At 42.9% G+C, this 26865-nt stretch overlaps 9 protein-coding genes across 12 annotated transcripts in view; all 9 read left to right on the top strand.

The window, feature by feature from the left end:
• The window catches only part of LOC133012097 (protocadherin gamma-A11-like), a 250455-nt gene that overhangs the window by 118938 nt on the left and 104652 nt on the right, over positions 1-26865 (top strand). The gene's annotated exons all lie outside the window — the stretch shown is intronic.
• Positions 481-3497, top strand: LOC133012173 (protocadherin gamma-A7-like). Its single transcript, XM_061080155.1, has 3 exons — positions 481-853; positions 2141-2916; positions 3420-3497. The coding sequence occupies exons 1-3, from the start codon at positions 481-483 to the stop codon at positions 3495-3497; spliced, it is 1227 nt and encodes a 408-aa protein (XP_060936138.1).
• LOC133012172 (protocadherin gamma-A10-like) lies at positions 3659-6258 on the top strand. The gene is made up of 4 exons (XM_061080154.1): positions 3659-4012; positions 4964-4978; positions 5315-6070; positions 6208-6258. The coding sequence occupies exons 1-4, from the start codon at positions 3659-3661 to the stop codon at positions 6256-6258; spliced, it is 1176 nt and encodes a 391-aa protein (XP_060936137.1).
• LOC133012100 (protocadherin gamma-A1-like) lies at positions 6755-9199 on the top strand. The gene has a single exon (XM_061080076.1). It carries the CDS (start codon positions 6755-6757, stop codon positions 9197-9199), a length of 2445 nt encoding a protein of 814 aa, XP_060936059.1.
• Positions 9831-12200, top strand: LOC133012171 (protocadherin beta-16-like). Its single transcript, XM_061080153.1, has 2 exons — positions 9831-10139; positions 11427-12200. The coding sequence occupies exons 1-2, from the start codon at positions 9831-9833 to the stop codon at positions 12198-12200; spliced, it is 1083 nt and encodes a 360-aa protein (XP_060936136.1).
• On the top strand, positions 13743-16184 carry LOC133012170 (protocadherin gamma-A2-like). The gene has a single exon (XM_061080152.1). It carries the CDS (start codon positions 13743-13745, stop codon positions 16182-16184), a length of 2442 nt encoding a protein of 813 aa, XP_060936135.1.
• LOC133012113 (protocadherin beta-16-like) lies at positions 17179-19575 on the top strand. Its single transcript, XM_061080089.1, has one exon. The coding sequence runs from the start codon at positions 17182-17184 to the stop codon at positions 19573-19575; it is 2394 nt and encodes a 797-aa protein (XP_060936072.1). The 5' UTR covers positions 17179-17181.
• Positions 20471-22864, top strand: LOC133012101 (protocadherin gamma-A5-like). Its single transcript, XM_061080077.1, has one exon. The coding sequence runs from the start codon at positions 20471-20473 to the stop codon at positions 22862-22864; it is 2394 nt and encodes a 797-aa protein (XP_060936060.1).
• LOC133012111 (protocadherin gamma-A5-like) lies at positions 24195-26594 on the top strand. The gene has a single exon (XM_061080087.1). The coding sequence runs from the start codon at positions 24201-24203 to the stop codon at positions 26592-26594; it is 2394 nt and encodes a 797-aa protein (XP_060936070.1). The 5' UTR covers positions 24195-24200.

Genomic DNA, 26865 nt, shown 5'->3' with positions numbered 1-26865 from the left:
GAGTCCATATATGTTGCAGAGTGCATCTTCGGGGTTATTTAATGTTCACTTTATATCACTGACAGATATACAGTTATGTTGGTGATGAATGAAATTCACAACTTGTAAACATAGTCTTTTTCTGTGTGTTTTCTTGAAGGATGGTAATGTATTTTGTGTTGGTTTTTGTTAACAAACCTAGCTCATCTCATGGCAAAAAACATTTTATATTCTGCCTGTGTTGATGACGTTCATGCTTTTGGACAGTAAGGGACGCTGTTGGTCAGTGAAACAAAAATCCAGAGTTGATTCAGCGGAGGCAGAACCTCAGTTTTCTGTTTAGACACGAGAGAGATCATACTGCGCTTAACGAGGAACACAACCAGAAATTCATTCGGAGCAAGGACTTTAATATCGAAGGATTTCTTGATTCCACTGCCTCTGTTTTTTCTGGATTTTATGTAGCAGGCTCTTGGTATAGTATCTTTTCTTTTTTGTGCAATGGCGTTGGAAAATGATCCTCCCTCCTCCGTAAAATGGCGTTTTTATGGCAGGCCAGTATTGCTTTTACTGCTGTTCCTGTGGTGTTTCGGTCACATCGCATCTGGCCAAATACGGTATACAATTCCAGAGGAGATGAAAAAGGGCTCAGTTATTGGTAACGTAGCTCAAGACCTTGGATTAGATGTGCAAAGGCTCCGTTCTGGCCGTGCCCGTATCGTGACCGGACAAAGCATCCAGTACACCGAGCTGAAAACAGACAAAGGCATCCTAGTCGTGAACGAGAGAATAGACCGAGAGCAGCTTTGTGGTGACGTGACACCGTGCAGCTTCAGCTTTGAGGTTATTTTAGAAAATCCGATGGAGCTGCACCGAATAACAGTGGAAATAACGGACATAAATGATAACTCTCCTACCTTTGAAAACGATGAAATCACATTTGAAATAAGTGAGTTAGCTGCACTGGGGTCGCGCTTTTCATTAGCAAGTGCGGAGGACGCAGATGCGGGCAGTAACGGTCTGCAGAAATATATTCTATCTGCCAATGACATATTTAATTTGAAGCAACACTCAAGTCCGGATGGTCGAAAATATGCCGAGATGATTTTACTAAAACCATTAGACAGAGAAACCGAGCCAAAAATATCCCTGAGGCTCATCGCTGTTGATGGTGGAACTCCGCATAGATCCGGTACAGTAAATATATATATTACAGTGCTCGATATTAATGATAATCCCCCCGTATTTAACCAGTCTCTATACAGGGCTGCTGTTCATGAAAATGCTTCAAAAGGCACCTATATCACTACAGTAAATGCAAGTGATGCAGACAGTGGATCAAACGGTCAGGTTACATATAGATTTTCAAATATGAAAGCGCAGCTGGCAGATATATTTCATTTAGACAGCACAACAGGAACCATAACTCTTTCAGGGCAAGTGGATTATGAAAAAGATAAGAAATATGAAATTATGATTGATGCTATGGACCAAGGTGGTTTGACAGATTCAAGCAAGGTGCTGATCGAGATTATAGACGTCAATGATAATGCACCTGTCATAAATGTGATGTCATTCTCCAGCCCGGTACCGGAGGATTCTCCCGTGGGCACCACAGTTGCAATAATTAATGTGCTTGACGCAGACTCAGAACAAAATGGTCACATTATTTGCACAACAGACAGAAGCCTCCCTTTTAAAATAAAATCAACATTAACTAATTACTATGCATTATTAACGGAGTCACGTTTTGACAGAGAAGTTGTGCCAGAGTACAACATAACTGTTAGGGCGGCCGATTCAGGATCACCATCTTTGTCAACTACAACAATATTACGGTTGAAAATCTCTGACGTGAATGACAACGCACCGTCATTTGACCAAATTAGCTACGTTGCTCACCTGGCAGAAAACAATTCCCCTGGAATGTCTATATTTTCCGTGAAGGCACGAGATATTGATGGGAATCAAAACGCCAGAATTTCGTACTTTCTAGAGGAAACACAGATCAGTGGGAATCCAATCTCGTCCTACGTCTCCGTCAACAGTGAAACTGGAGTTATTCATGCAGTGCGCTCGTTTGATTATGAGCAAATTAAAGAGCTTCAGTTAGTGGTGAAAGCTCAAGATGGAGGCTCTCCTCCACTCAGTAGCAACGTGACTGTGAAAATACTGATCCAGGACCAGAACGATAACCCCCCTCAGGTTCTGTACCCAGTCCAGACTGCTGGCTCTCTGGTGGCTGAACTGGTGCCTCGTTCAGCAGATGTGGGCTATCTGGTCACTAAAGTGGTGGCTGTGGATGTGGACTCTGGACAGAATGCCTGGCTCTCCTATAAACTGCAGAAAGCCACAGACAGGGCGCTGTTTGAAGTGGGCTCACAGAATGGAGAAATAAGAACGATCCGCCAAGTCACTGATAAAGACTTAGTGAAACAAAGACTGAGTGTTATAGTGGAGGACAACGGGCAGCCCTCTCGTTCCGCTACGGTCGTTGTTAACGTGGCGGTGGCGGACAGCTTCCCGGAAGTGCTGGCGGAGTTCACTGACTTTACGCACGACAAGGAGTACAACGACAACCTAACTTTTTACTTAGTGCTTGCTCTGGCTGTAGTTTCCTTCCTCTTCATCACGTGTGTAGTGGTTATTATCTCAGTGAAAATCTACAGATGGAGACAGTCTCGCGTCCTGTATCACTCCAACCTCCCTGTGATTCCATATTATCCACCACGTTACTCAGATACTTTGGGGACAGGGACTCTCCAACACGTGTACAATTACGAGGTGTGCAGGACGACTGACTCCAGAAAGAGTGACTGTAAGTTCAGCGGAGCTGGTAGTCAGAACGTGCTGATAATGGACCCCAGTGCTACAGGGACGATGCAGCGGATACAGAGTGAAAAGAGCATCCTGGATGAACCAGACTCTCCTCTTGAGGTGAGTTTGTTGATCCATCATTCATCAAAAGCTTAGTGTATTTCTAGATTACATGTAGGTTATTTTTTTCCTGTGGCTTCTCTTTGACTCTTCGAATGGTGTTATTATTATTTGTAGTTACTTTTTCAAATCAGAGTAAAGCCAGTTGACTGAAAAGGGAAGGAGGCAGTGAGGACGTTGCACATTGTGACGCTATCAGCTGATATAAATCTATAATGATGTCTCTGAGTTTTTGTCTGTTTTGATTAGAACATTTACATTGTCCTCTGCAGAGTCTGGATGAAATTCGTAAATGTATTAGTACCACCAATGTGGGTTTTCACTAACAAACTACATCGTGGCTCCACTGAATTTTGCTCTCCCAATTTGTCACTGCCATTCAAGCATCTTGTGAGCGGAATCATTTTTTTTATGCAACTAACTTATGCACAAATTGAATGAAACATAATTTTTAGACCCCCCTCCCCTTTCTGTTGTGGCTGCTCTTGTTATTTTCATATCAGACTCTGAGGGCCGCTGTTTCCCTTCGAAGCAAATGTGAAGCCTTTGAAATGCAGCTACACCTCCAGTCGTCGTCTTAGTGCACAGTGGAGAGCAGGACACACGGTGCTTACATATTCCGGTTGATGTACAGATTTATTCGTTGCCCCGCTTCGGATTACAAACACATCAGCAGAGGAGATATACGGGATAATAAGCAAACTGTTTTGGACCCTTTTTTATGGCGGATTGCCTCGTGAATATGATTCGTATCAGTAGCGGATCCACGCTTAAAAGGCAAGTACGGGCCTTCATCCTTGTTTTTCTCATCGAGGCGACGGTGTGCCAGATCCGCTACTCTGTCCCAGAGGAGATGAGAAAGGGCTCCTTTGTCGGAAACGTGGCTGAAGATCTGGGTATCGACGCTAAAAGACTGAAATTAGGAAGTGCCCGAATTGTTAGTGGTGATAGCAGCGAGTATATCCGGCTGGATGTAGACAAAGGGACTCTGGTCGTTGGAGAAATAATAGATCGAGAGCAGCTCTGTGGACAGACATCGCCCTGTAGCTTAAATTTTGAAATGATAATGATGAATCCAATGCAACTGCACAGCGTCGTAGTGGAGGTGTTGGATGTAAACGATAATGCACCCGTGTTTCACGAGAAAGAAATGCATTTAGAAATACTCGAATCTGCTCTCCCAGGTACCGAAATATTACAAGTGAGTGCCACCGACCTAGATGTGGGTATAAACGCTTTACATGGCTATACGTTACACCCAACGACGCATTTTAATATAAAGATCCTGTCCAGCCCCAATGGTCATAAATATGTACAGCTGTATCTCTCCGGTGCTTTAGATCGAGAGAAAGAAGAAAAGCTGCTTCTCACGCTTACTGCTGTGGACGGGGGGGAACCACAGCGTTCAGGGACACTAAAAATACATGTAACCGTCCGAGACACAAATGACAATGCTCCCGTTTTTACGCAGGCAATTTTCAAGGCGTCTGTTAGAGAAAATGTGCCAAAAGGAACCTTAGTGGTGAGCTTGAGCGCAACAGATGCAGATGAAGGTATGAACGGTCGTGTCACTTATCACTTTAATCGCATGTCCAGTAATGTTGCGGAACTATTTCTCCTGGATGAAAACAGCGGTGATTTGACTGTAAACGGTGTTATTGATTATGAAGAGAATAAAGTATATGAGATCTCTGTGCTGGCAAAAGATCAAGGTGGACAAAGCACATCAACAAATGTCATAATTGAGGTGACGGATGTAAATGACAATGCGCCAGTAATAACACTCACCTCGTTTTCTACTACCATCCCCGAAAATTCTCCGAGTGGAACCACTGTAGCAATAATTAACGTTAAAGATGTAGATTCAGGCAAAAATGGCAAAGTGAGCTGCTCAGTTAAAGACAATATCCCGTTCACAATCCAGTCATCTCTAAAGAATTATTACACTTTGGTAACAAGCGGTGCACTTGACAGGGAGCGTAATCCTGAGTACAATATAACTTTCTCTGCCGTGGATGACGGGAGCCCACCACTCTCAATTAACAAGACCATAACACTTAGAGTCTCTGACGTCAACGATAACGCCCCTGTATTTGAACAGAGTTATTATGAAGCTAATATTATGGAAAATAACTCACCAGGATTATCTGTGTTTTCCGTAAAGGCACACGACTTTGACTCGGGGCAGAACGCACGTGTCTCTTACCTGCTCATTGACACTCAGATGAACGGTAACCCCATATCCACTTACATATCTGTTAACGCAGAAACTGGAGATATACAAGCAGTGCGATCATTTGACTATGAGCAAATTAAAACTATAAATATTCTAGTAAAAGGACAGGATGGGGGTTCCCCACCTTTGAGCAGTAATACGACCGTGAAATTAAATATTCAGGACCAGAACGACAACCCCCCTCAGGTTCTATACCCAGTCCAGACTGGTGGCTCTCTGGTGGCTGAACTGGTGCCTCGCTCAGCAGAGGTGGGCTATCTGGTCACTAAAGTGGTGGCTGTTGATGTGGACTCTGGACAGAATGCCTGGCTCTCCTATAAACTGCAGAAAGCCAGAGACAGGGCGCTGTTTGAAGTGGGCTCACAGAATGGAGAAATAAGAACTATCCGCCAAGTCACTGATAAAGACGCAGTGAAACAAAGACTGAGTGTTATAGTGGAGGACAACGGGCAGCCCTCTCGTTCAGCTACAGTCGTTGTTAACGTGGCGGTGGCGGACAGCTTCCCGGAAGTGCTGGCGGAGTTCACTGACTTTACGCACGACAAGGAGTACAACGACAACCTGACTTTTTACTTAGTGCTGGCTCTGGCTGTAGTTTCCTTCCTCTTCATCACGTGTGTAGTGGTTATAATCTCAGTGAAAATCTACAGGTGGAGACAGTCTCGCGTCCTGTATCACTCCAACCTCCCTGTGATTCCATATTATCCACCACGTTACTCAGACACTTTGGGGACAGGAACTCTCCAACACGTGTACAATTACGAGGTGTGCAGGACGACTGACTCCAGAAAGAGTGACTGTAAGTTCAGCGGAGCTGGTAGTCAGAACGTGCTGATAATGGACCCCAGTGCTACAGGGACGATGCAGCGGATACAGAGTGAAAAGAGCATCCTGGACGAACCAGACTCTCCTCTTGAGGTGAGGCATTTAATCTATTGATTAAAGTTATGTTTGTGCTTTTTCAGAGGGGTCAGTAAACAGTGGGTGCCCTTGTGTCCACTCGTTAGGCATTTTCAGAACCACAACTCGTGGACAGCTCCACTCCCCGTTTTCAGCTGCTGCATATTCCTCTGCGGGGGAGGGGGTTTACAGTCGTGGGTGAGTGAGTGAGTGTGTGAGTCCATATGTTGCAGAGTGCATCTTCGGGGTGATTAAATGTTTGGTTATATCCCTGACAGATATACAGTTATGTTGGTGATGAATGAAATTCACAATTTGTAAACATAGTCTTTTTTTGTGTTTTATCTTGAAGGATGGTAATGTATTTTGTGTTGGTTTTTGTTAACAAACCTAGCTCATATCTACCGGAATGCATGGCAAAACATTTTATATTCTGCTTGTGTTCATGACGTTCATGCTTTTGGACAGTAAGGGACGCTGTTGGTCAGTGAAACAAAAATCCAGAGTTGATTCAGCGGAGGCAGAACCTCAGTTTTCTGTTTAGACACGAGAGAGATCATACTGCACTTAACCAGGACAACAGCCAGAAATTCATTCGGAGCAAGGACTTTAATATCGAAGGATTTCTTGATTTCACTGCCTCTGTTTTTTCTGGATTTTATGTAGCAGGCTCTTGGTATAGTATCTTTTCTTTTTTGTGCAATGGCGTTGGAAAATAATCCTCCCTCCTGCGTAAAATGGCGTTTGTATTGCAGGCCAGTAATGCTTTTTCTGCTGTTCCTGTGGTGTTTCGGTCACATCGTATCCGGCCAAATAAGGTATACAATTCCAGAGGAGATGAAAAAAGGCTCAGTTATTGGTAATGTAGCTCAAGACCTTGGATTAGATGTGCAAAGGCTCCGTTCTGGCCGTGCCCGTATCGTGACCGGACAAAGCATCCAGTACACCGAGCTGAAAACAGACAAAGGCATCCTAGTCGTGAACGAGAGAATAGACCGAGAGCAGCTCTGTGGTGACGTGACACCGTGCAGCTTCAGCTTTGAGGTTATTTTAGAAAATCCGATGGAGCTGCACCGAATAACAGTGGAAATAACTGACATAAATGATAACTCTCCTACCTTTGCAAACGATGAAATCACATTTGAAATAAGTGAGTCAGCTGCACTGGGGTCGCGCTTTTTATTAGCTAGTGCGGAGGACGCAGATGCGGGCAGTAACGCTCTGCAGAAATATATTCTATCTGCCAATGACATATTTAATTTGAAGCAACACTCAAGTCCGGATGGTCGAAAATATGCCGAGATGATTTTACAAAAACCATTAGACAGAGAAACCGAGCCAAAAATATCCCTGAGGCTCATCGCTGTTGATGGTGGAACTCCGCATAGATCCGGTACAGTAAATATATATATTACAGTGCTTGATATTAATGATAATCCCCCCGTATTTAACCAGTCTCTATACAGGGCTGCTGTTCATGAAAATGCTTCAAAAGGCACCTATATCGCCACAGTGAATGCAAGTGATGCAGACAGTGGATCAAACGGTCAGGTAACATATAGGTTTTCAAATATGAAAGCGCAGCTGGCAGACATATTTCATTTAGACAGCACAACAGGAACCATTATTCTGTCAGGGCAAGTGGATTATGAAAGAGATAAGAAATACGAAATTATGATTGAGGCTATGGACCAAGGAGGTTTGACAGATTCCAGCAAGGTGCTGATCGAGATTATAGACGTAAATGATAACGCACCTGTCATAAATGTGATGTCATTCTCTAGCCCAGTGCCGGAGGATTCTCCCGTGGGCACCACAGTTGCAATAATTAATGTGATTGACGCAGACTCAGAACAAAATGGTCACATTATTTGCACAACAGACAGAAGCCTCCCTTTTAAAATAAAATCAACATTAACGAATTACTATGCATTATTAACGGAGTCACGTTTTGACAGAGAAGTTGTGCCAGAGTACAACATAACTGTTAGGGCGGCCGATTCAGGATCACCATCTTTGTCAACTACAACAATATTACGGTTGAAAATCTCTGACGTGAATGACAACGCCCCGTCATTTGATCAAATTAGCTACATTGCTCACGTGGCAGAAAACAATTCCCCTGGAATGTCTATATTTTCCGTGAAGGCACGAGATATTGATTGGAATCAAAACGCCAGAATTTCGTATTTTCTAGAGGAAACACAGATCAGTGGGAATCCAACCTCGTCCTACGTCTCCGTTAACAGTGAAACTGGAGTTATTCATGCAGTGCGCTCGTTTGATTATGAGCAAATTAAAGATCTTCAGCTAGTGGTGAAAGCTCAAGATGGAGGCTCTCCTCCACTCAGTAGCAACGTGACTGTGAAAATAGTGATCCAGGACCAGAACGATAACCCCCCTCAGGTTCTGTACCCAGTCCAGACTGGTGGCTCTCTGGTGGCTGAACTGGTGCCTCGTTCAGCAGATGTGGGCTATCTGGTCACTAAAGTGGTGGCTGTTGATGTGGACTCTGGACAGAATGCCTGGCTCTCCTATAAACTGCAGAAAGCCACAGACAGGGCGCTGTTTGAAGTGGGCTCACAGAATGGAGAAATAAGAACGATCCGCCAAGTCACTGATAAAGACGCAGTGAAACAAAGACTGAGTGTTATAGTGGAGGACAACGGGCAGCCCTCTCGTTCAGCTACGGTCGTTGTTAACGTGGCGGTGGCGGACAGCTTCCCGGAAGTGCTGTCGGAGTTCACTGACTTTACGCACGACAAGGAGTACAACGACAACCTGACTTTTTACTTAGTTTTGGCTCTGGCTGTAGTTTCCTTCCTCTTCATCACGTGTGTAGTGGTTATAATCTCAGTGAAAATCTACAGATGGAGACAGTCTCGCGTCCTGTATCACTCCAACCTCCCTGTGATTCCATATTATCCACCACGTTACTCAGACACTTTGGGGACAGGGACTCTCCAACACGTGTACAATTACGAGGTGTGCAGGACGACTGACTCCAGAAAGAGTGACTGTAAGTTCAGCGGAGCTGGTAGTCAGAACGTGCTGATCATGGACCCCAGTGCTACAGGGACGATGCAGCGGATACAGAGTGAAAAGAGCATCCTGGATGAACCAGACTCTCCTCTAGAGGTTAGTTAAGTAATTAAGAATCGTATCGTGTTTTTTTATTGTGTCTAATGTTGAATTAATTGTGAACTACCCTGCACCATGCGTTCTTATTCAGCACCAGGGAAAGCATCCCACCCAAATGATCTTGGAGGATGTGGTTTGATTGTGTATTCTGGTTAAAGACGCTCCTTTTATTATTATTATTAGTTCCACTAGTTTTGTTCTCTCTCTGTTGGTTCACACAGTGGATTGCATTGTATTTAATTCATAACCCAATTCTGGTTATCCATGTTCTTGCCTCCGTTTGGACTCTAAGGGACGCTGTTGATCAGTAAAACAGAGTTTAGTGTTGTTACGACTGTGATAGAGGAGAGAAAGGCAGGAGGAGGAAAACACAGCCCTCGTATAAGGAGGCGTCCGACACATCCACAGTTGCTCTGACACGGCGTGTTCTTGTCTGAATACTCGAACAATTCTGCTGAAGAGAAATGCAGCTATATTGAACTGGAGTGAATACCTTGCATCTACGTGTTTGGCTGAAGGATTTAATTGACTGTTTCATTTGGATTCGATTCTTAACGACATGGGGATACGCCAGCTTCGATGCGGAAAATGGCTGTCGTGTTGGACACTTGCATTGCAACTCTTCATTTTTGTCTTCATGATTTCTACCGTCAGCGGCCAAATCCGTTATTCGATACCGGAGGAGATGAAGAAAGGTTCGCTAATCGGTAACGTAGCACAAGACCTTGGTTTGGATCTGAAAAGGCTTCGTTCTGGTCGCGCCCGCATCGTGACGGGGGAGAACCACCAGTATACTGAGCTGAAAACAGACAAAGGGATACTCGTCGTGAATGAGAGAATAGACCGAGAGGAGCTTTGTGGAGACGTGACACCGTGTAGTTTCAGCTTTGAAATTATTTTAGAGAATCCAATTGAACTGCACAGGGTGACGGTAGAAATATTAGACATAAATGACCATGCGCCAACTTTCAAAAATAATGTGATAAACCTAGAAATTAGCGAATCTGCAACGATGGGATCGCATTTCGATTTAGAAAGCGCATATGATCCCGACGCGGGGCTGAACAGCCTGCAAAATTATGTTTTATCGCCTAATGATAATTTTGCTTTGAAGCAGCACTCGAACGCAGACGGACTCAAATTCGCTGTAATGATTTTACAGAAGTCATTAGACAGAGAGATGAACCCACACCTCTCATTAAAGCTGATAGCATTAGATGGAGGAACTCCACAGCGATCTGGTACAGTAATCATAGATATCACTGTTCTAGATGTTAATGATAATTCTCCTGTATTTAATCAAACAGTTTACACTGCCTCTGTGACAGAAAATGCAGCTATAGGCACCTATATAGCTACTGTGAATGCTTCAGATGCTGACAGTGGGTCCAATGGCCTAGTTACATATACTTTCTCAAATGTAAAGGGAAAGTCTAGGGAAATGTTTAAGATTGACAGTTTATCTGGCAAAATAACAGTTGCTGATAATATTGATTTCGAAAAAGACAAAAAATATGAAATAAGAGTGATCGCAAAAGACCAGGGTGGATTAAGTGACGCAAGCAAAGTTGTTGTTGAGGTCACTGACATAAATGATAATGCTCCAGCTATAAATATAATGTCATTCACCAATCTGATTTCTGAGGATGTCCCTCCAGGCACGACTATAGCTGTTTTTAATGTAAAAGATGCTGACTCTGAAAGAAATGGTCAAATAACATGCTCGGTGGATCCCAATCTCCCATTTAAAATCCAATCATCTTTGACTAATTATTATAATTTGCTTTCAGATGTACCCTTTGATCGTGAATCAAAACCAGAATACAACATAACTATAAGTGCTACTGATTCAGGGTCACCTCCGCTTTTCACTAAAGTAACTATACACCTCAAAATATCTGATGTAAACGATAATGCTCCAGTCTTTACCAAACCGAATTATTCTGCTGATATCATTGAGAATAATATTCCTGGGATGTCAATATTCACGGTGAGCGCACAAGATTCTGATTGGAATCAAAATGCAAGAATTTCATACCTTCTAGAGGAAACACAGGTCAGTGGCAACCCAGTGTCTTCTTATGTATCTATTAACTCTGAAACTGGAGTTATACATGCAGTGCGCTCATTTGATTATGAACAGATCAAGCAGCTTGTATTTATTGTCAAAGCTCAGGATGGAGGCTCTCCTCCACTCAGTAGTAACGTGACTGTGAAAATACGGATCCAGGACCAGAACGATAACCCCCCTCAGGTTCTGTACCCAGTCCAGACTGGTGGCTCTGTGGTGGCTGAACTGGTGCCTCGTTCAGCAGATGTGGGCTATCTGGTCACTAAAGTGGTGGCTGTTGATGTGGACTCTGGACAGAATGCCTGGCTCTCCTATAAACTGCAGAAAGCCACAGACAGGGCGCTGTTTGAAGTGGGCTCACAGAATGGAGAAATAAGAACTATCCGCCAAGTCACTGATAAAGACGCAGTGAAACAAAGACTGAGTGTTATAGTGGAGGACAACGGGCATCCCTCTCGTTCAGCTACAATCGCTGTTAACGTGGCGGTGGCGGACAGCTTCCCGGAAGTGCTGTCGGAGTTCACTGACTTTACGCACGACAAGGAGTACAACGACAACCTAACTCTTTACTTAGTGCTGGCTCTGGCTGTAGTTTCCTTCCTCTTCATCACGTGTGTAGTGGTTATTATCTCAGTGAAAATCTACAGATGGAGACAGTCTCGCGTCCTGTATCACTCCAATCTCCCTGTGATTCCATATTATCCACCACGTTACTCAGACACTTTGGGGACAGGGACTCTCCAACACGTGTACAATTACGAGGTATGCAGGACTACTGACTCCAGAAAAAGTGACTGTAAGTTCAACGGAGCTGGTAGTCAGAACGTGCTGATAATGGACCCCAGTGCTACAGGGACGATGCAGCGGATTCAGAGTGAAAAGAGCATCCTGGATGAACCAGACTCTCCTCTTGAGGTGAGGCCCATAACTTATTGATTAAAGTTATATCTGTGGTTTTTCAGAGAGGTTAGTAAAGAGTGGGTGCCCTTGTGTCCATAACTAGTAACTTGTGAGGCATTTTCAGAACCATAACTCGTGGACAGCTCCACTGCTCCTTTTGAGCTGCTGCTTCATTCTCTGTTGAGGAGGGAGTTTGCAGTAGTGGTTGAGTGAGTGAGTGTGTGTGTGAGTCCATATATGTTGAAGAATGCATCTGCAGGGTGATTTAATGTCCGGTTCCTTTCACTGAGAAATAACAGTTAACAGTTATTTTGTTGATAAATTAAATTCACTAGTTGTAAACATAGTGTTATTTTTTGTGGTATCTTGAAAGATGGTAATGTCTTTTTTGTGGGTTTTCATTAACAAAACTAGTTAATCTCTACCGGAATGCATAACAAAAACATTTTAATATCTGCCTTTGTTCATGCTTTGGATATTAAGTGACGCTGTTGGTCGGTGAAACAAGTATCCAGAGTTTATTCAGATTAGGCAGAACCTCTTTTTTCTGTTCAGACACGAGAGAGATCAAACTGAAGTTTACGAGATGGACAACACCCAGAAATTCATTTTCCGAGCGAAGACTTTAATATCAAACGATTACTTGATTTATCTGCCTTTGCTTTTTGTGGATTTTATGTAGCAGGCTGTCGGTAGTCACTTTTCTTTTTGCAATTGTGTTTGAAAATTATATAAAGTTTTGCATTTTTCCCTAGAGTTTTATGCAATTACCATTCAAAATAATTGACCATTAGATACTTGATTTTAATTTAAATATATTTTTACCAGACAATTATAATTGTGATTTGAGCATCAGTCTAAACATTACCAGCACACATAAAACGGAATGAATGAAATTATTTGATAAGCATAAACTTTTAAGGATAGAAGAACAACAAACAATAGTTTTGAAATAATCAGACACTCAAAACAAGCACTTTCTCCTGCAATGACCTTAATTTCCAATTTGTTCCTTTTGTTGTCATGCATACTAACATACGACTTAATTCATAATTCTTTCGTAGCTGGCTCATTGTGCACACATGTGTGTCGAGCTCCTTGGCTTATTTGTCTGTGTATTTGTGTAAAACGGAATGCTTCAAATGTGTTCCTGTATCAAGAAAGTATCATATCATTTTTAAATGCGCAGTTCTTGTTTTATCAATTAATAGTGAGTAGTCAAAATTAACAAACTTGACCGGTTATTGTAATCAACCACTTGCAAATCAGAAAAAAACAAGCTTGTGCATATGTAGTTCAGTGCATCCAACTCGGAGGGACGCTGTTGGCCAGGCGTCTGAGATTTCAGAGCTCAGTGTGGCTGTACCTCCCCCATCATTTCTGAACGTTACCGAGGAAGAAATAGACTTGCATGACCGAAAGGCACAGCTTGGAAAAAGGAGAGGATCAAACACGGAGATAGCAGGAGAATTGTGTGCCTTCTTGCGACTGTGGATTGTGGATTATTTTACAGATTTTTTTGTGGAACATTCTTTGACTGAAAAACGGATTTGAAACCACTCTTTCATGCACCGGGATATGTCGGAGGGAACAATGACACGGCAAGTACTGTTGTTTCTGTCGTTTGTTTCCCTCAGCTTGGTTTCGGGGCAGGTCAGCTACTCCATCCCTGAGGAAATGGCCAAAGGATCTTTGGTCGGTAACATAGCGCAGGATTTGGGTTTGGATGTGAAACGGCTGAAATCCGGAAAAGCTCGAATATATACCGGAGACAGTACAGAATACATCGAGCTGAATAAAGAAAGGGGAGTCCTTGTAATCAAAGAGCGGATCGACAGAGAGACGCTCTGCGGACAGACGACGCCCTGTGCTCTTGATTTTCAAATAATTTTAGAGAATCCAATGCAATTTTACAGCATCACTGTCGAGATCACCGACATCAATGACAACTCTCCCGTTTTTAAGAACAGTGAAATTAAATTTGAAATCAGTGAGCTGGCTAAAATAGGATCGAAATATATTTTAGAAAAAGCACTTGACGACGATGTGGGTATCAATGGGCTCCGTGACTATTCGCTGAGCTCAAGTGACACATTCATTTTAAATCCTTATAGAAAAGGTAGCAGTAGAAATTTTGAGATGGTTTTAAAGAAGCATCTCGACCGAGAGAAGCAGGAGCAGTTGTCTCTAATATTAACTGCTACAGATGGAGGCGAGCCGCAGCTCTCGGGAACCATTCTGATTACCATAACCGTACTGGACGCTAACGATAACGCTCCTGTTTGTAGTCAAGCAGAGTTTACGACTAAAGTAAAAGAGAACTCGGGAAAGGGAACTGTTCTAACCACAGTGAGCGCATCTGATGCAGATGAAGGTCCACACGGACACATAACATACTCAATTTCTAATGCTCCAAAGGGAGCATTAGAATTATTTGAAATAGAGAAGGAAAGCGGTGTTGTGATGTTAATGGGAAAACTTGATTATGAGAAATTTCGACATTATGAAATAGACGTCCAAGCATCAGATGAAGGTGGTAACTCAGACGTATGTAAAGTTGTAATTGAGGTGCTGGACACAAATGATAACCCACCAGCTATTAATATTATGTCCGCGTCATCGAGTATATCAGAGGACGTTAAGCCAGGCACGGTTCTGACAATGATGAACATTCAGGATCCAGATTCAAATGAAAATGGCAAAGTCCACTGCGCTCTTGATGAAAATACTCATTTCACAATAACATCAACGTCAAATAATTTCTTTACTTTGGTGACAGACAGTGAATTAGACCGAGAGAGATCCTCTGAGTATAATATCACAGTGACGTGCTCTGATGAGGGCGTGCCCTCCCTCTCCAGCAGCGTCACTCTCACTTTACAGATCTCTGACGTGAATGACAACGCACCTGTCTTTGAGAGGAGCTCATATGAGGCCAACATTGTAGAAAACAACACTCCAGGTCTCTCTGTATTCACAGTGAAAGCCAGAGACGCTGACTGGAACCAGAATGCCCGTGTTTCTTACATACTGGAGGACTCCTCTATTAACGGAGTGCCAGTCTCCTCGTATGTGTCCGTTAGTGCTGATAGTGGAGTCGTCCATGCAGTGCGCTCTTTTGACTACGAGCAGATCAAAGATTTTCACTTCCGAGTCAAGGCTCAGGATGGAGGCTCTCCTCCACTCAGTAGTAACGTGACTATGAAAATACTGATCCAGGACCAGAACGACAACCCCCCTCAGGTTCTGTACCCAGTCCAGACTGGTGGCTCTCTGGTGGCTGAACTGGTGCCTCGTTCAGCAGATGTGGGCTATCTGGTCACTAAAGTGGTGGCTGTTGATGTGGACTCTGGACAGAATGCCTGGCTCTCCTATAAACTGCAGAAAGCCACTGACAGGGCGCTGTTTGAAGTGGGCTCACAGAATGGAGAAATAAGAACGATCCGTCAAGTCACTGATAAAGACGCAGTGAAACAAAGACTGAGTGTTATAGTGGAGGACAACGGGCAGCCCTCTCGTTCAGCTACAGTCGTTGTTAACGTGGCGGTGGCGGACAGCTTCCCGGAAGTGCTGTCGGAGTTCACTGACTTTACGCACGACAAGGAGTACAACGACAACCTGACTTTTTACTTAGTGCTGGCACTTGCTGTAGTTTCCTTCCTCTTCATCACGTGTGTAGTGGTTATTATCTCAGTGAAAATCTACAGGTGGAGACAGTCTCGCGTCCTGTATCACTCCAATCTCCCTGTGATTCCATATTATCCACCACGTTACTCAGACACTTTGGGGACAGGTACTCTCCAACACGTGTACAATTACGAGGTGTGCAGGACGACTGACTCCAGAAAGAGTGACTGTAAGTTCGCCGGAGCTGGTAGTCAGAACGTGCTGATAATGGACCCCAGTTCTACAGGGACGATGCAGCGGATACAGAGTGAAAAGAGCATCCTGGACGAACCAGACTCTCCTCTAGAGGTGAGTTATAGACTCGTCCATTCGTTTTCAGGCCTATTCTTGTGAATTAGACAATATCAGTGTTTCAGTTGCATATACTATTTTAGCTCTGCTTGCAAACTGATGTTCAGTTCTTTTGATTCAGTACCATGGACAGCGCACAGAACAGTCATGTTACTTTTTTGTGTCTATATATCTCTTTATCCCTCTATCTCTCTTTGTCTCTTTTGATATTTCTTTTTCTCCATATATCTCTGTCTTCCTTTTATGTGTATTATTGGGTGTGTGCTTGGTTTCTAATGAACAAAAACAAAATTGACAAATCTTTTTCATTCATTTTGATGTCTAATGGGTTCTATTGAAATTGGAAATTAGTTTGCACAGTATAATTTGTATGTTAGATCCACGGCAGTGCAAATGATAGATTGCCAAATACAATGGAGATGGTCCACGGAGAAATCCTTTACATTTCCCTTTTTTAGTCTTTATTAATGGTTTATATAGTTGCCTGGGTGTTCATACTTTTTGTTTGATTGTATTATTGTTTTATATTCTGGTTTCTATTATTAGTTCTTCCTTGCAGTACGTTATATTGCGTAGGTTATACAGAAACACACAAATTCGAGTATTTTAATCAGTTTCAAATCCGTTAAAACGTTTCTCAGCAAACATTTGTTACATATATATGTATATGATTTTTTTATTTCTTTATTGTGATTGCATGAGACACCCTGTAGTTCAATTCAGTGGACAGAGAGGGACGCTGTTGGCCATCGATTTGCTAATGAAGCATTTGTTCCAGCACCTCCCCTGTTCCAGCAAACCCCCCCCCCTTCCCCCCTCCCCCTCCACATCTCATAGTATATGTTTCGAAATGGAGAGAGCCAGTTAACAGTCGGGATTTACATGAGCGTGGACAGTATAATGGGATTCTTTTGTTCCTTTATTTTGGATAATTCTCATCTTCAGGACAAAATACGTGAATAATCAGGTCAAAATCAGAACCTGCGTTGAAGAAACAGAGGATTTATTTATTTCCTTCACAGACGAGCCGACCGGAACGATGGGATGGCAAGTGCTGTTGTTTGTCTCAGTGCTCTCTCTCAGTGCAGTGTGCGGGCAGGTCAGCTACTCTATTCCCGAGGAAATGTTAAAGGGGGCTCTAGTAGGCAATATAGCCCAGGATTTAGGTTTGGGTGTGGAGAGATTGAAGTCTGGCAAAGCCCGTATTTACACCGGTAGCAGTGAAGAATATATTGAACTGAAGAGAGAGAGAGGAGTGCTCCTTATTAAAGAGAAAATAGACAGAGAATCGCTCTGCGGGCAAACAATGCCCTGTGCGCTCCATTTTCAAATGATCCTCGAAAACCCAATGGAGTTTTACACGGTGACCGTCGAAATTACCGATATAAACGACAACCCTCCTACATTTGAGAGAGGAGAAATGAAATATGAAATTCCCGAATCAGCTCTTACAGGGGCACGATTTGTTTTAGAGAAAGCAATAGATGATGATGTTGGTGTCAACGGGTTGAGCAGCTACGCCCTAAAACCCAGCGATAATTTCGCTCTGAAAACCATCATTCGCGGTGATGGGACTAAACACGTCGAGATGGTTTTGCAGAAACCTTTAGACAGGGAAAAACATGAGCATATATCATTAATTCTGACGGCTGTGGATGGTGGTGAACCACAGCTCTCGGGGACCATGCAGATTCTCATAACAGTGTTAGACGTTAATGATAATCCTCCCGTTTGTTCAAAAGCAGAATACAAAGCGAGTGTGACAGAGAACGCTCCTATCGGCACTGTAATAACTACAGTAATGGCTACTGATGTGGATAAAGGCAATAACGGGAAAGTAACATACACAATTTCAAAATCTGGAGCGGCGAGTCTATTTAAAATCGGTCCAGATAGCGGAGTACTGACCTTAGATGGAAATGTAGATTACGAAAAAAGGCGACGTTACGAGCTAGATGTGCAGGTGTCAGATCAGGGGGGATTATCCGATGCGTGTAAAGTGATTGTGGACGTGACAGATACAAATGATAACCCTCCAACCATTAACATCATGTCTAAGTCAAACACAGTATCTGAAAACAAAACACCAGGGACAGTCGTGACCATGCTGAACATACAAGATCCAGACGCGAATGAAAACGGCAAGGTCATGTGTGTTTTAAACGAAAATATTCCCTTTGCCATTAAATCAACAACAAATAATTTCTTTACCGTCGTCACAGACAGTGAATTAGACCGAGAGAGATCCTCCGAGTATAATATCACAGTGACCTGCTCCGATGAGGGCGTGCCCTCCCTCTCCAGCCGCGTCACTCTCACCTTACAGATCTCTGACGTGAATGACAACGCACCTGTCTTTGAGAGGAGCTCATATGAGGCCAACATTGTAGAAAACAACACACCAGGTCTCTCTGTATTCACAGTGAAAGCCAGAGACGCTGACTGGAACCAGAATGCCCGTGTTTCTTACATACTGGAGGACTCCTCTGTTAACGGAGTGCCAGTCTCCTCGTATGTGTCCGTTAGTGCTGATAGTGGAGTCCTCCATGCAGTGCGCTCTTTTGACTACGAGCAGATCAAAGATTTTCACTTCCAAGTCAAAGCTCAGGATGGAGGCTCTCCTCCACTCAGTAGCAACGTGACTGTGAAAATACTGATCCAGGACCAGAACGACAACCCCCCTCAGGTTCTGTACCCAGTCCAGACTGGTGGCTCTCTGGTGGCTGAACTGGTGCCTCACTCAGCAGATGTGGGTTATCTGGTCACTAAAGTGGTGGCTGTTGATGTGGACTCTGGACAGAATGCCTGGCTCTCCTATAAACTGCAGAAAGCCACAGACAGGGCGCTGTTTGAAGTGGGCTCACAGAATGGAGAAATAAGAACTATCCGCCAAGTCACTGATAAAGACGCAGTGAAACAAAGACTGAGTGTTATAGTGGAGGACAACGGGCAGCCCTCTCGTACAGCTACAGTCGTTGTTAACGTGGCGGTGGCGGACAGCTTCCCGGAAGTGCTGTCGGAGTTCACTGACTTTACGCACGACAAGGAGTACAACGACAACCTGACTTTTTACTTAGTGTTGGCTCTGGCTGTAGTTTCCTTCCTCTTCATCACGTGTGTAGTGGTTAATATCTCAGTGAAAATCTACAGGTGGAGACAGTCTCGCGTCCTGTATCACTCCAACCTCCCTGTGATTCCATATTATCCACCACGTTACTCAGACACTTTGGGGACAGGGACTCTCCAACACGTGTACAATTACGAGGTGTGCAGGACGACTGACTCCAGAAAGAGTGACTGTAAGTTCGGAGGAGCTGGTAGTCAGAACGTGCTGATAATGGACCCCAGTTCTACAGGGACGATGCAGCGGATACAGAGTGAAAAGAGCATCCTGGATGAACCAGACTCTCCTCTAGAGGTTAGACTCTTTTAATACTGTTTCAGTAACAAACACAACTGTTATTCTTTATTTTCAAGCATCATATGACAACAACAATGACTTGTTTTTTAATAGGAATGGTTTTATATTTAATCTAAAGGCTTATATTATGGAATATATGGCACTTTCTGTGTTTCTGATGTATTGTTCTTATTCACTTTACTCACTTCAGAACAGCGGACGGCGACATTATGGGTGGTAATACCAATCGACATTGTATAGACACATGCCTGTGTTCTCAGTTTAATTATCAGTATATTCACCTTTTCTTCTAATTAACTGTTGAAAATTGTCATTGCTTGTGGAAAACTCTTTTTTCCGAGCTCTGTCTTCCCTTCCAGTCTTTCAGTTTCTCTGTTGTACATCTGACGCTTGATTTATCTTTGAAATCTGACAAACACATCATCTCTTAGTTTGTTTCTATTATCTTATATATATCTTTGATTTGAGTTTGATTTTCAACACAATACATTTTATGTCTGCGAGAAGCCGATTGTAAAGTCACATATAGTAGGTGTATTAAAAACATATGTCCAGGTGGTTTATTGTTAGTGACCATAGACTATAATCTTAGTTGATTTTTTGCAGTGTTATAGTTTGAACTCTGAGGGCCGCTGTTGACCAGAGTGTTGATGAGTGAGAGCAGGATTGTTGCAAAACCTCCCATGTAACCACGACACAACACAGACAGAACACGACGGAAGACGAACGAAGATGCAGGGCTGTGGATAATTTTCGAAAAAAAGGAGATTTCTTCTTGCAAGAGAATCACATCCAGTGACTTCAGCTCGTAATTTGGGATTTGAAATTGGAATCTAATAGTTGGCTTTTTTTGTTGGATTTAAGCGGTTTGTGGAGCTTCACAGGGGAAAAAAAGACGGGCTGAACAATGAATCGGCAAGTACTGTTCTTTATCGCTCTCCTTTTCGTCGACACGGTGTTCGGGCAGGTCAGCTACTCTATACCGGAGGAAATGGCGAAGGGATCTCTCGTTGGAAATATAGCTCAAGATTTAGGGGTAGAAATAAAACGCTTGATATCGGGTAAAGCCACGATCTATACGAGAAACAGCGACGTGTACATCGAGCTGAACAGAGAAAGAGGCGTCCTCCTCGTCAAAGAGAGAATCGACAGAGAGGTGCTGTGCACAGAGACCGTGCTTTGTGCGGTACATTTTCAGATTATTTTAGAGAATCCTATGGAATTTTACAGTGTGACAGTCCAGATCACAGATATCAATGATAATGCACCGACATTTGAAAAAAATGAAATGAGATTTAAAATAAGCGAGTCAGCCATCACGGGGGCAAAATTCGTACTCGAAAGGGCTGTGGATCTTGATGTAGGAATTAACGGTGTCCATGACTATAATTTAAAACCAACAGATAATTTTGCTCTGAAGATCCATAATAACGCTGATGGAAATAAAAATGTTGAGATGGTTCTACAGAAACCTTTAGACAGAGAGAAACAGGAGCAGATATCTCTCGTGTTAACGGCTGTAGATGGAGGAGAGCCGCAGATGTCAGGAACAATGATGATCGTTATTACAGTTTTAGACGTTAATGATAACGCCCCTGTTTTTACACAGTCCACATACAAAGCTACAGTTACTGAGAATTCCTCTAAAGGAACAGTTGTAGCCACTATTACAGCTACAGATGCAGATCAAGGCTCTAATGCTAAAATACTATATTCAATTACTAATACATTGGAAAATATAAGGAAAATGTTTGAGATTAATCCCACAAACGGGGAAGTTTCCATAATTGCAAACATTGACTTCGAGAAGTCAAGACACTTTCAAATTAATTTACTCGCTAGCGATGACGGAGGACTCACAGATTCTTGTAAACTAATCGTCGATATACAAGATGTAAATGACAACAAACCTGAGATTAACATAATGTCGAAGTCCACTGTGATTTCAGAGGATGCAAAACTTAATACAGTCGTGACAATGATAAACATCGAAGACAAAGACTCTGGAGAAAACGGAAAAGTGCAATGTGAAATAAGCGAGAATATACCATTCATTTTAAAATCATCTACAAATGATTTCTATAGCTTGGTGACAGACAGTGAATTAGACCGAGAGAGATCCTCTGAGTATAATATCACAGTGAGCTGCTCTGATGAGGGCGTGCCCTCCCTCTCCAGCAGCGTCACTCTCACCTTACAGATCTCTGACGTGAATGACAACGCGCCTGTCTTTGAGAGGAGCTCTTATGAGGCCAACATTGTAGAAAACAACACACCAGGTCTCTCTGTATTCACAGTGAAAGCCAGAGACGCTGACTGGAACCAGAATGCCCGTGTTTCTTACATACTGGAGGACTCCTCTGTTAACGGAGTGCCAGTCTCCTCATATGTGTCCGTTAGTGCTGATAGTGGAGTCATCCATGCAGTGCGCTCTTTTGACTACGAGCAGATCAAAGATTTTCACTTCCGAGTCAAAGCTCAGGATGGAGGCTCTCCTCCACTCAGTAGTAACGTGACTGTGAAAATACTGATCCAGGACCAGAACGACAACCCCCCTCAGGTTCTGTACCCTGTCCAGACTGGTGGCTCTCTGGTGGCTGAGCTGGTGCCTCGTTCAGCAGATGTGGGCTATCTGGTCACTAAAGTGGTGGCTGTTGATGTGGACTCTGGACAGAATGCCTGGCTCTCCTATAAACTGCAGAAAGCCACAGACAGGGCGCTGTTTGAAGTGGGCTCACAGAATGGAGAAATAAGAACTATCCGCCAAGTCACTGATAAAGACGCAGTGAAACAAAGACTGAGTGTTATAGTGGAGGACAACGGGCAGCCCTCTCGTTCAGCTACAGTCGTTGTTAACGTGGCGGTGGCGGACAGCTTCCCGGAAGTGCTGTCGGAGTTCACTGACTTTACGCACGACAAGGAGTACAACGACAACCTGACTTTTTACTTAGTGTTGGCTCTGGCTGTAGTTTCCTTCCTCTTCATCACGTGTGTAGTGGTTATTATCTCAGTGAAAATCTACAGGTGGAGACAGTCTCGCGTCCTGTATCACTCCAATCTCCCTGTGATTCCATATTATCCACCACGTTACTCAGACACTTTGGGGACAGGGACTCTCCAACACGTGTACAATTACGAGGTGTGCAGGACGACTGACTCCAGAAAGAGTGACTGTAAGATCAGCGGAGCTGGTAGTCAGAACGTGCTGATAATGGACCCCAGTGCTACAGGGACGATGCAGCGGATACAGAGTGAAAAGAGCATCCTGGACGAACCAGACTCTCCTCTAGAGGTTGGTTAATATATTTTTTTTTTCTTTTGCCTTTGTGCGTTCATGTTTCTCTCATTCTTTAGTTACATTCATAGTAACCTGTTTCAAGTTATTTTCATCATTTTCAGAACCATGGACAGTGTCCCATAAACAAAGTACATATCAATTAACCTTTTTGTTTGGTAAAATTCATATTTTGTTTGTCAAAGCATCATCATATCTAATTTTGAGCTAACACAACGTCAACATGAATCTCTGAATATTTTCATAGTATAACTTGTATCAATTGATTTGGAAAATACTTTGCTACAAGAATTCCACATCTAAAATGATTTCCATAGTTCTTACCGATTTTTAGTAACTTTCATAAATCATGAAAATACTCTCTTTAGCAATTGTATTGATCCATTTTTTTTATTGGCAGTAAAAAACCCTGTCTTTGACTTGTGACTTGGTTTTGATCGTTTTTCAACTTATGTTTTCGTGTTATATTATATATTATATATATATATATACATATACTTTTTACGCTCATCTTGGCCGTGAACTCTACAGCTTTGTTGAAAACTTGGTTTAATGTTTAACAATAGTATATTTTTAGGGATATGTTCGATAGTTTAAATCTGTTTCATATATCTTAATTGGAACATGTTATCTTGAAATTGTTATCGCCATAAATTTAGTCATCAAATCTGTTTTCAATTCAGCACCTCGGAGAGCGTAATTTTAGGCAGCTTTTTTCCTCCCTTTGTCCATGTTTCTCATTATCTAATACTTTAATTTCCTAGTTCACCTTTCCTTATTCTTCTTTTTGTTTGTATGATTATTGGTGAAAAACATATCTTAAACATCCACTCTTTGATCCTTTCAGTCATGGTTCGTGTAGTTACTGACATGATACTCACAGAAGATTCAAGCTAAATGTGTAATCAGTCACAAACTGCTTTGAGTTAGCGTCTGGCCGTTTGCAAAGAGGACGTTTCTGACGTGGCTCTTGTTACCGTGTTTGGGTTTGTTTTTTCTTCAGTGTCAGACTGGTCTGTAGTATAAATCCTGCTGGGTTTCTGCAGTATTGCAGTTTGGACTCTTAGGGACGCTGTTGACCAGATTGTTGATGACTCTGAGTAGGTTTGTATCAGCACCTCCCCTCTATCCTCGACATTATTCACAGAGAACACGACGGAAAAGACCAGACACTCGAGATCTGCAAAATATTTGATGTCAGAGAGATCGACCATCGAGCCTGATTATCCTGTTTGTGGATTTTCTAATATCATCATCCATGCTTTACCTTGGATTGGATTTCATTTTGTGGAATCAATAACCGGACTGTAGAAGCTCGCTGAGAAAATACTCGGATAGAACAATGAAAGGACCGACGCTGTTGTTTCTCTCTCTTCTTTCCATCGGCTGCGTAACCGGGCAGGTCAGTTACACGATACCGGAGGAAATGTCTAAAGGATCTTTAGTAGGTAATATAGCGCATGATTTAGGTTTACAAACCAAGCGTCTGACGTCTGGTAAAGCTCGAATTTATACCCGAAGCAGCGACGAGTACATCGAGCTGAACAGAGAAAGAGGAGTCCTCCTCGTCAAAGAGAGAATCGACAGAGAGGCGCTCTGCAGACAGACGACGCCGTGCGCTTTACATTTTCAGATTATCTTAGAGAATCCTATGGAGTTCTACACTGTCACAGTCCAAATTGCAGATGTAAATGATAATGCTCCAACCTTTGAAAGAACAGAAATGAAATTCAAAATGAGTGAGTCAGCGATAACGGGTACAAAATCTGTGTTAGACAGGGCTGTGGATCTCGATGTTGGAATTAACGGTGTTAAAAGTTACGATTTAAAACCAACAGATAATTTTGCTCTTAAAATTCACAATCACGCTGATGGAAATAAAAATGTTGAGATGGTTCTACAGAAACCTTTAGACAGAGAGAAACAGGAGCAGATATCTCTCGTGTTAACGGCTGTAGATGGAGGAGAGCCGCAGATGTCAGGAACAATGATGATCGTTATTACAGTTTTAGACGTTAATGATAACGCCCCTGTTTTTACACAGTCCACATACAAAGCTACAGTTACTGAGAATTCACCTAAAGGAACAGTTGTAGCGACTGTCACAGCTACAGATGCAGATCAAGGCTCGAATGGCAAAATAACATATTCTTTCGCAAATCCATTAGATGCTACAAGGAAACTGTTTGAAGTGAATGAGGAAAAAGGTGAAGTTATTTTAATTGGAAATACTGATTTTGAAGAGTCTCGAAATTATCAGATTAATGTACTCGCTAGTGACGAGGGAGGACTCACAGATTCTTGTAAATTAATTGTCGATGTACAAGATGTAAATGACAACAAACCTGAAATTAACATAATGTCGAAGTCAAATGTGATTTCAGAGGATGCCAAATTGAATACAGTTGTGACAATGATAAACATCGAAGACAAAGACTCTGGAGAAAACGGAAACGTGAAATGTTTTATCAACGAAAATACGCCTTTTAATTTAAAATCATCTACAAATAATTTCTATAGCTTGGTGACAGACAGTGAATTAGACCGAGAGAGATCCTCTGAGTATAATATCACAGTGACCTGCTCTGATGAGGGCGTGCCATCCCTCTCCAGCAGCGTCACTTTCACTTTACAGATCTCTGACGTGAATGACAACGCACCTGTCTTTGAGAGGAGCTCATATGAGGCCTACATTGTAGAAAACAACACACCAGGTCTCTCTGTATTCACAGTGAAAGCCAGAGACGCTGACTGGAACCAGAATGCCCGTGTGTCTTACATACTGGAGGACTCCTCTGTTAACGGAGTGCCAGTCTCCTCGTATGTGTCCGTTAGTGCTGATAGTGGAGTCATCCATGCAGTGCGCTCTTTTGACTACGAGCAGATCAAAGATTTTCACTTCCGAGTCAAAGCTCAGGATGGAGGCTCTCCTCCACTCAGTAGTAACGTGACTGTGAAAATACTGATCCAGGACCAGAACGACAACCCCCCTCAGGTTCTGTACCCAGTCCAGACTGGTGGCTCTCTGGTGGCTGAACTGGTGCCTCGTTCAGCAGATGTGGGCTATCTGGTCACTAAAGTGGTGGCTGTGGATGTGGACTCTGGACAGAATGCCTGGCTCTCCTATAAGCTGCAGAAAGCCACAGACAGGGCGCTGTTTGAAGTGGGCTCACAGAATGGAGAAATAAGAATGATCCGCCAAGTCACTGATAAAGACGCAGTGAAACAAAGACTGAGTGTTATAGTGGAGGACAACGGGCAGCCCTCTCGTTCAGCTACAGTCGTTGTTAACGTGGCGGTGGCGGACAGCTTCCCGGAAGTGCTGTCAGAGTTCACTGACTTTACGCACGACAAGGAGTACAACGACAACCTGACTTTTTACTTAGTGCTGGCTCTGGCTGTAGTGTCTTTCCTCTTCATCACGTGTGTAGTGGTTATTATCTCAGTGAAAATCTACAGATGGAGACAGTCTCGCGTCCTGTATCACTCCAATCTCCCTGTGATTCCGTATTATCCACCACGTTACTCAGACACTTTGGGGACAGGAACTCTCCAACACGTTTACAATTACGAGGTGTGCAGGACGACTGACTCCAGAAAGAGTGACTGTAAGTTCAGCGGAGCTGGTAGTCAGAACGTGCTGATAATGGACCCCAGTGCTACAGGGACGATGCAGCGGATACAGTGTGAAAAAAACATCCTTGACGAACCAGACTCTCCTCTAGAGGTGAGTTAAATAGTCTTTCGTATTTGTGCTTTTGTATCGCTTTTTTAGCAGAGTATCCTTGATTGTAAACCTTTTGCTTGGTATTCCAATATTTTCACAACCATGGACAGCATATATAGCCTATCTTAATGTTCAATCAACTAACTTTTTTGCATGCACCTTTTGTCGGTCAAAGAATTCTGATCACTCTTTTCGAGGTAACACACATTTTAAGAGGAATGTCATTATATATTAATGGTGAAACTTCTTTTTATTTCAGTGGCAAATGGTTTTGTAAACG

Source organism: Limanda limanda, chromosome 10 (genome assembly GCF_963576545.1).
Source record: "Limanda limanda chromosome 10, fLimLim1.1, whole genome shotgun sequence".
Taxonomy (NCBI): Eukaryota; Metazoa; Chordata; class Actinopteri; order Pleuronectiformes; family Pleuronectidae; genus Limanda; species Limanda limanda.
This window is presented reverse-complemented; position numbering and strand designations above follow the sequence as displayed.

Excerpts from the sequence above, each read along its gene's own strand:
- LOC133012173 (XM_061080155.1), top strand. The coding sequence starts at position 481 with ATGGCGTTGGAAAATGATCCTCCCTCCTCCGTAAAATGGCGTTTTTAT. Across the intron at positions 854-2,140 it reads AAATCCGATGGAGCTGCACC|CTGTGAAAATACTGATCCAG; the intron begins GAATAACAGTGG and ends GTAGCAACGTGA. Across the intron at positions 2,917-3,419 it reads AACCAGACTCTCCTCTTGAG|ACTCTGAGGGCCGCTGTTTC; the intron begins GTGAGTTTGTTG and ends TTTTCATATCAG.
- LOC133012172 (XM_061080154.1), top strand. The coding sequence starts at position 3,659 with ATGATTCGTATCAGTAGCGGATCCACGCTTAAAAGGCAAGTACGGGCC. Across the intron at positions 6,071-6,207 it reads AACCAGACTCTCCTCTTGAG|CTGCTGCATATTCCTCTGCG; the intron begins GTGAGGCATTTA and ends CCCCGTTTTCAG.
- LOC133012100 (XM_061080076.1), top strand. The coding sequence starts at position 6,755 with ATGGCGTTGGAAAATAATCCTCCCTCCTGCGTAAAATGGCGTTTGTAT.
- LOC133012171 (XM_061080153.1), top strand. The coding sequence starts at position 9,831 with ATGATTTCTACCGTCAGCGGCCAAATCCGTTATTCGATACCGGAGGAG. Across the intron at positions 10,140-11,426 it reads TGACGGTAGAAATATTAGAC|CAGAACGATAACCCCCCTCA; the intron begins ATAAATGACCAT and ends CGGATCCAGGAC.
- LOC133012170 (XM_061080152.1), top strand. The coding sequence starts at position 13,743 with ATGTCGGAGGGAACAATGACACGGCAAGTACTGTTGTTTCTGTCGTTT.
- LOC133012113 (XM_061080089.1), top strand. The coding sequence starts at position 17,182 with ATGGGATGGCAAGTGCTGTTGTTTGTCTCAGTGCTCTCTCTCAGTGCA.
- LOC133012101 (XM_061080077.1), top strand. The coding sequence starts at position 20,471 with ATGAATCGGCAAGTACTGTTCTTTATCGCTCTCCTTTTCGTCGACACG.
- LOC133012111 (XM_061080087.1), top strand. The coding sequence starts at position 24,201 with ATGAAAGGACCGACGCTGTTGTTTCTCTCTCTTCTTTCCATCGGCTGC.